This window comes from Myotis davidii, unplaced genomic scaffold (genome assembly GCF_000327345.1).
Source record: "Myotis davidii unplaced genomic scaffold, ASM32734v1 scaffold539, whole genome shotgun sequence".
Taxonomy (NCBI): domain Eukaryota; kingdom Metazoa; phylum Chordata; class Mammalia; order Chiroptera; family Vespertilionidae; genus Myotis; species Myotis davidii.
In genome coordinates this window covers 75,372-83,549 of record NW_006290028.1, presented here as the reverse complement: position 1 = coordinate 83,549, position 8,178 = coordinate 75,372, and the positions used below count along the sequence as shown (strand labels likewise).

The 8,178-nt window shown below is 48.3% G+C and overlaps 1 protein-coding gene across 1 annotated transcript; it reads right to left on the bottom strand.

Moving 5' to 3' along the window:
* Positions 1-2,558: 2,558 nt before the first annotated feature.
* On the bottom strand, positions 2,559-6,007 carry H3F3B (H3 histone, family 3B (H3.3B)). Its single transcript, XM_015563274.1, has 4 exons — positions 5,870-6,007; positions 5,273-5,410; positions 5,002-5,155; positions 2,559-4,914 (listed from the first exon to the last, which is right to left on the bottom strand). The coding sequence occupies exons 2-4, from the start codon at positions 5,398-5,400 to the stop codon at positions 4,786-4,788; spliced, it is 411 nt and encodes a 136-aa protein (XP_015418760.1). The 5' UTR covers positions 5,401-5,410; positions 5,870-6,007; the 3' UTR covers positions 2,559-4,785.
* Between the last annotated feature and the right edge of the window lie 2,171 nt (positions 6,008-8,178).

Sequence of the window (8,178 nt, the reverse complement as noted above, 5' to 3'; positions counted from 1 at the left end):
GAATGCCACCCCTGCCAGTTGGGCCCTGGAACCCTTGGCAGGCCTAGAGTCACCAAGGCACCTTTGCCCAGGCCATGGCGAGACCTGCCCGCAATGGAGGACAGTTGCTTCAGCGGCATCCCTTCTCTCCCGGAGTCTGTGTCTATGTCTGCACCCAATTGTTTTTTTTCCCCAAAAAAGGTTTTTATTGATTTTTAGAGAGAGAAGAAGGGAGAGGGAGAGAGAGAGAAACATTGATTTGAGAGCAAATCATGCAGCAGACATTAGTGGACTCTCCTGCGTGCAACTGGCCAGACAGGTAAAAGCCTGGGGCGCTCACGCTCTGGCCGGGAGGCAGACACAGCCTGGCCCCTGAGACCAAGGCTGGCATGGAGGAAATATCAGCTGCCTCCAGCGCACCCCCTACTGGGAATGGAGCCCCAGCCTTGTGGTGCACAGGATGATGCCCAACCGACTGAGCCACACTGGCCAGGTCTCTGTGCCAGTTCTTAGCCCTTGGGCCCTCCCTGCTGGACTCGCTTGTTCTTTTTTATGTGATGAAGGTCTGCACGCGCCATGCAGCTCTGGCTTCTCCGTGGCAATCACAGCCTGGTTCACTGATGGGACTTGAGGCAACATCTCACATGTAAGTATCTACCCACAAGGTCTCTGAAAGGTTCGCCCTCAGAAGATGGCCCGCCCTCTCACCCGTTCTGGGAGGCTCTGTTTGTAATTGTTCCACAGCAGTAACCTATGTAATGAGTTGGCCCGCTCGGCCTTTCTGTAATATTAATGATAACAGCTCCTGAGGTCTGGATGATAGTCATCTGGACCTTGGGGCAGCCCTGGTATCAGGGCTGGTACACAGCCTGCAGGGCAGTGCTGGTTGTGGACTGATTGGTCAGTGCCCTTGACTTCTGTTGTCAAATATTTTAAAAATCACCAGAATTTGCACAGATTATTTCTTTAAATCCTTACAAGCCTATTGGGTAGGTAGTTTTTATTCCCATTTTAAAGATGAGGGAAAGCAGCACAGATGTGTGAAGGAATGCATCCAAGTGGGACAGCTGGGCCTTGAACCTGGGCTTGTCTGCCCCTGAGCCCATTCTCAGCTACCACCCTGTGCCCGTGAGTACCTCCCGCTCAGCCTCTTAGTGAGCGGCAGGCACGGCTGCTCTCCCAGAACACTGGAGCCGCACGTCCTACATGGAAGGGTCCCAATCGGAAAGCCAGGCCAGTGACGAAAGGCGTTTGGGAGCTGGCCCGGTTCTTTGCCACGTGTGCCAGGAGCAGATCCAGCCAGCTGGGCTGTGGGGCTGCCAGGACCATTCGGGTTGGTCAGCAAGTATGCCTGGCGCCTCTGCCAGGTGTCAGGCCCGACGCCAGAGGCAGGCAGGCAAGATTGAGACCTTGCCTTCGGAGCACCGAGCTTCTCACCCTCCCCTGACCTCAGGCGCCCTGTGAGGGCTCAGCTGCAGCCATGTCTTTATTTGCTGCCCCATGTCCCTGAAGTTCCTGCCCTCTAGGCTGAGGACAACCCTGTCAAAGGCCACGGAGCAAATCCGGACTCAAAAGATGCAGCTGACAGCTCAGGGCCGCGGCCATCTCTTCCTGCAGCTCACACTGGGCACTGCAGCTGGCAGGGGCTGCAGGCCTCCGGGGGTGGGCAGGACCGAGTCTGGCCAAAGGCAGGGTGTGGGGAGGGAGAGGCCAGTGAGCTGCCGTAGGACTACAGGCTCGTGATTCCTGGGCCTTGGACCCAACCCCATCCTGTCCCCTCTGCTAAGTCTTGGCTCAGTGCTGGGAGGTGAGGAGCTTATGGGAAAGGTCCTGGGGCCCTGTATGTCCGACAGGGGGGGTGGGAAGGGAAGGAGGGGTTAGTGGAGCCCGGGCACCACCCCCATGGGGACATGTCCCTCACACAGCCCTCAGGAAAAGGCCACCTGCCCACGCCTCAGTCATTCCTCAGCTTGCCCCAACTGACAGTGGTCTCACTGACACTGGGCAGGCAGCAGCAGAGGTCCCCGGCTGGGGGCAAAGCAAGGGGTGGGGGCCTGGCCATGGGCATGAGCTGGTCCTTGGCCTCTCCTGGGTCTGTTCCTCCCTTTGATGTGTAATGGGGACACAATGAATCTTTTGTGTAAGGACAGATCTCAGGGAATAAGCTGGGTTTGAAGTGCATGCCTGCCTCCATATACTTATTTTAAAGTATGTTTTTGTTGATTTCAGAGAAGGGAGAGATAGAAACATCAATGATGAAAGCAAATCATTAATCAGCTGCCTCCTGCACGCCCCCTACTGGGGATCAAACCTGCAACCCAGGCTTGTACCCTGACTGGGAGTTGAACCTCTGACCCACACGTCAGCAAGAGGCAGTTAATATGCAGGTTCAACAAGCATAAATGGGCACTGTCCTGGGCACATGGTGATATATATCCCTTTAAGGACAAGGGGTCTGCCTGTCTCGTTACTGAAGGCCCTCCCCTCACTCCCCCGTCAGAAGGCAAGGCTTCCTAGGACCCTTAGCCAGAGGAAACTGGTGAAACAGATTTCATTCAAATGAAGACCATTACCAAGTCTCAACTTCAAAAACTTTTATTTTTGTCTGTTCATCAAGGGCACAGGACACCTTCATCGGTTCCACTTTTGCTTTTCTCCTTATAGACGTTCCATCACTATACCCAGGGTTCCTATGTGACCAGCTTCCTCGAACCAAAGCATTTTTTTTCTGGTTAAGGTGCTCAAATGAAGCATGGCGTGCCAGTGGCAGTTGAAGCAGACTTAAGCCACGCGATAAAACCCAGGAACCTCCTGCATCACGGTGCAGACGGGGTGGGAGTGGGGGTGGGGGTGTGTGTGAAGGTTCAACTGTCATCCACTGGGTTACTGCAGGTAACTCAAGCTGACCACCACCACAGCTGTTTCTACTTGTTTGGACACTGCTCCGCTCCAGAGCACAGCACATACCAGCGGCCAGGGCCTGGAGATCTTTCAGATGCACAATGTGAGGGGATTATATTGGTAGTTGTTCCAGAGCTGGTTACAAACCTTTTAGAAAACCCGTTTGCTACAGTGAACTCCGCCTTTGACAACATGCAAGGCTCATTAACTAGACCTCCAAGCCTTTTCTAGTTTCTTACTAAAAACAGCCATCAGGGCATACATGTCTTGCTACAGCTTCCGGTGGCACCTGCGCTCGTCTTGCCAAGATTGATGCTACGCTTTACTGCTGGCCTCCGGTGTCGAAGCAGAGCTTCCACGTGGAAAAGACGTCTCGGACTAGTAAGCTTGGTGCCTCCAATTGTTAACTTGGAGAGAGATCAATAAACAGTCCACCCGGAGGTTCATGGAACAGATCCCAAATCTGAGCCCTAGCATTTTAAAGAAATTTACTTCCCTTGGCCTACCTCATACCGGCAATGAATGTGCTTTTAATTCCTTGAGAACATGGAGGGAAGCAGTGACACTGTAAATATTGCAATCCTGGCAGTTAGAGCAAAGGGTCTTTACATGTTTCTGGAGTTATTTCTGTAACTAAAAGGTTCCTTTGTCTAAGCAAAATCCAAGTAAGCTAAGCTCAAACTTTAGGACACAAAGAACCTAGATAATGGATGTTTTTTGTACATTCAATTTAGGTTTTTGACACTTAGTTGGATAAACAAGTTTATTTGTAAATTTAGTCAACATACATAATTGACCTAAAAACTTCAATAGAAGGATAAATTTTAAAAACCACTTGGAAGACCAGCTCTATAAAGTGATTTCCCCAGGACCATATACCAGATGTAAGCTAACTGGCCGCCATCTTAACTGGCCAGGATGCAACAAGCTGGAGCTAAGGGCCCCTCCCACCCCACAGCAAGTTTACGCTAAGGGTTATAATACAAACTCTACAAGGAAAAGAACTCGGGTCGTGTTTCCTCTTGGTAGAGGAACTCAACCTAGTTATGAAACCAACCACAACACAAAGAAAAGCTGCACTAACCATAACTAGTCAGGATATTAGTAACAGATGATGCTGGTGTGATAACTTGTATTCTAGAGCCCTTATAAATAAAATCCCCCGATAGTGTTTGCATTATCAGCTGGAGGGTTAGTTCACATGTGGTAGAATGAGGACTTATGCAAGGTGTTATTTGCAAAGCATTTTACTACTATGAAAACAAGTGCAGTCTAGTTAGAACACCAACTGGACCCTAAATTACACACACCTTAATGACAAGACTCCCCACATGTGAATGTAAAACATTTAATTTAAAAATGTTGACACTACAATATATAAAATAGCTATTATAAATGCACATAGTGTATTCTATAGCTGCCAGGTTTACTTTTTTTTTCTTTTTAGGAAACTGTAAGTTATTACACTGTGGTTAAGACTTGTATCTTCACCCTTGAAAAAGCCCACATTCTATCACAGTGATGCATGGTCAGACTTAACAGCCCCAATTGTTAAACACTTGGATCAAGTCATAACCAGTTTTATTGCAAAAGGACCCTGTACACATTTATCATTCTAGTACCTTAATAACTACCCAACAAGTCATTAACATACAGAAACATGCATCATGAGAAGCAAGAAATATCACCCATCCCTTCTGCATATTAGCAACTTGTCACTCCTGAGCAAGTGCCACATCACTGAGGTCTGTGAACAGTCACTTTTCGCATTCATCCTGAGTGAAAGATGGAATGACTTAAGTACAAATGCAACATATTATAAACAATTTCTTACAAAAAAAGTCACAAATTAAACCAAAGTATTTTACAGAATTTACTACAAAACACCGTAAAAACTGCCTTCCCTTAAGCTCGCTCTCCCCGTATCCGGCGAGCCAACTGGATGTCTTTGGGCATGATGGTGACTCTCTTAGCGTGGATGGCACACAGGTTAGTATCTTCAAATAAACCCACCAGGTACGCCTCGCTGGCCTCCTGCAGAGGGCAAGAGCGCACGATTAGACTCTGCGGAAACCGAGAAACCAGCCTCGAGCCCCGCCCCCGCCGCGGCCCCCGTCTCACCTGCAGCGCACCGATGGCTGCACTCTGAAACCTCAGGTCGGTTTTGAAATCCTGGGCGATCTCCCTCACCAACCTCTGGAAAGGCAGCTTCCGGATCAGAAGCTCGGTCGATTTCTGGTAACGACGGATTTCTCGAAGCGCGACGGTCCCGGGCCTGGGCGAGGAGGAGGAAGACGCAAACCCGTGAACTGACAGCGCCGGCACCCCACCGGTACGCCCTCCCGCACCGCCAGGCGCCGCGGCGTCATTGTCTTCCCTCTGCCCTGCCTACCTGTAGCGATGGGGCTTCTTCACCCCGCCGGTAGAGGGGGCGCTTTTCCTGGCAGCTTTAGTGGCCAGCTGTTTGCGGGGCGCTTTCCCACCCGTGGATTTGCGAGCAGTCTGCTTGGTTCGGGCCATTTTCTTTCACCTAAAGAGGACACCCATGACTCCCGCGCCGCTCGCCAGGGGGTGGGGGCGAGGGGGACGGGCAGGCTCTGCGCAGCGCCCCTGCCCTCCCGCCTCTTCGCACCCCACCTCGCGGCGGCAGATGGCCGAGGCCTCCCCGCCGCCGCCGCCTCACCCCTAATGCCTCAGGCGGCGAGGAGCAGCCGCCTCCCCCGGGAGGGGGAGCGCGGGGAGGAGTCATTTCCCCTCCTCGACGGGCGGAGGCCGCGCTGCCCGGAAGCCGACGCCGAGCCCTCTGAACAGCCAGCGTCAGAGACGGGAAGAGACGCGATTCCCGGAACGAAGTCCCCGGGGAAAACCTCTCAACCCCACGCCCGATGCCAGCCGCCCGAGCAGCCCGCACTCGGCCCCCAACGGCCGCGACTCGCGGCCCTAACGGCTGCCGCGGCCCCAAGCCACCGGCAAACCCACGGACACTCACTCAACGCCGAAGTCTTAGGCCGCTTCTCAGTCCGTGACGCCGCTCCCGCCACCCAAGGAAGAGCCGCAGCCCAGGAGCTAAGTGCACGGACCAACCCAACGAATAACCAAACCGCTTTGCTCCAAACCCCCCCGATGCTTCCGCTTTTATACCCACGCTTCACGCTGCGTCTCTGCGTCATAGCACCTTCATTTGCATACACCAACGACTTTTTCTATTGGCCGAAGCTTTCGCCGACGCGTTGACATCCCTCGACACAAAGGCCGTGCTAGGGCCCTGTACTCTGATTGGTGGATATCTAGGCCGCTGATTGGCTGCTAAAGTGGCCTAACGATTGGATGAAAGCAAAGAGAAATGGACGAATCATAGTTTAGCACTAAGCGGCTCTTCTCATTGGATGAAATGGAGCTATGTTTGGATCCTTCCCTTGGTTCCAAAGCTCTACAATAGAAAGTCAATGCAACTAAATTGTCTTGGTCCCCATCAGGACGAAAGAGTCTGGATGGGCAGAAGCTTCACCTTATTTGCCTCAAGTAATGTCATCAATGCAGGAAGAGGTTACTTTAATACAATTTTTGTAAATGTTTCCAGTGTAAAATAAAACATCTTCCCTGTGATTATTTACGTTTCATTAAAACATTTTTTTTGTTCCCAAGTTTATTCAAAAATTCATACAAAATATTCCAGTTAAACGTTTTAATTCATTTTAACATTTTGATAGTTAAGTAGTAGTGTAAGTAAGAATTAAAATTCAGTAAATCATGCTACATTAGCAAGTATTTTATTTATCTTTCATATACATTTTAACCAAAAGCAGTTCTTTTGTTTGGTAGGGTGGGGAGGGGTGATAGCTACAAAGAAACAAATGTCAATAAATGGTTTTATGAGTACCACTTTGTATGTTCTCAGGTCTGTCACAAAATGCTTTGTGATTTCAATATGTAACCTATAAGCAACATAGTTTTGGATTATGTAATTCAACTAAGTGAAGTTACTACACATAGCCAAAATGGGAATAATCCTTTGAAAGCATTTGCATGTCTATAAAGAGTAAAGAAAAGACAACTATATTTAATATATGCCTCTGTGTTTAATGGTATATCCTGGAATTACTTCTGAAGAAACATGATAAATGTGTAAAAATGTTAATTCCTATCTTTGTGTAGATAAATGTCTTGGATTCAGTACTCCAATGATTCAGCTATATAAAATACCAAAGCAGGCTTAAGGTTCAGACCAGCCAAAGGAAGCTCAGAAATTGACAAATAGAGCCATGGGTATGATACTCCATAGTCCTTACTCTGGGTTCACCGAATATTTTATATTATTAAAATCTTTTTATTTTAGCAAAACCAGTTACATATAGATTTCAACTCAGAGAATCATTACAAATAAATACAAATACCTCAAAAATGTACTGTGACACCAGAAGTCCCCTCTCAGTATCAATAGTGAGGAGAAAAAATGCACAATTTGGAAAAGTAGCTATGGCAAAAATGACTTCGGCCCACTCTCTGGCACCGAACCCCTCTCATTATTTCAGCCTTTTCCATTGTAATATTCAAAACGCATATTTAATTATCATGTATTTATGCTTTTATGTGATAAATTAACTTTAATTTTTTAAAATATTTTATTGATTTTTTACAGAGAGGAAGGGAGAGGGATAGAGAGTTAGAAACATCGATCAGCTGCCTCCTGCACACCCCCTATTGGGGATGTGCCCACAACCAAGGTACATGCCTTGGACGGGAATCAAACCTGGGACTCTTGAGTCTGCAGGCTGACGCTCTATCCACTGAGCCAGACCAGCCAGGGCAAATTAACTTTAATTTTTGACTTCAACTCAGTTTAGGAAGCTTTCTGTTTCATTCATGCTTGCTGAGGAGAGAGACGAAGAGGCTCTTGCCCTGTTCTCAGAACTGTACGGTGGAGAAACAGGGCATTGCTAAGATCTTGAAGGAAATGTCAAATACTTCAGAATATAACTAGAAAAATTGATGTTTCTCTCCCTTCCTCTCTCTCTAAAATCAGCCAATAAAATTATTTAAGATATATAGTTCATAGTGCTAGATTTTAAATGTATTTTTTTATGTTGTTTTTATTTCCCCATCAATCTTTTTTTTTTTTTTTCACTGCCCAAATGGCCTGGAGAAGGAATGGGCTCCTTGCAACACCCCCTTTGTGTTCCAATGTTCTTTTTTCTTTTTCAATTAAATCTTTATTGTTCAGATTATTACATTAGTTACTCTTTTTTCCAACCATAACTCCCCTCCACCCAGTTCCCACCCCACCCTCCGCCCTCACTC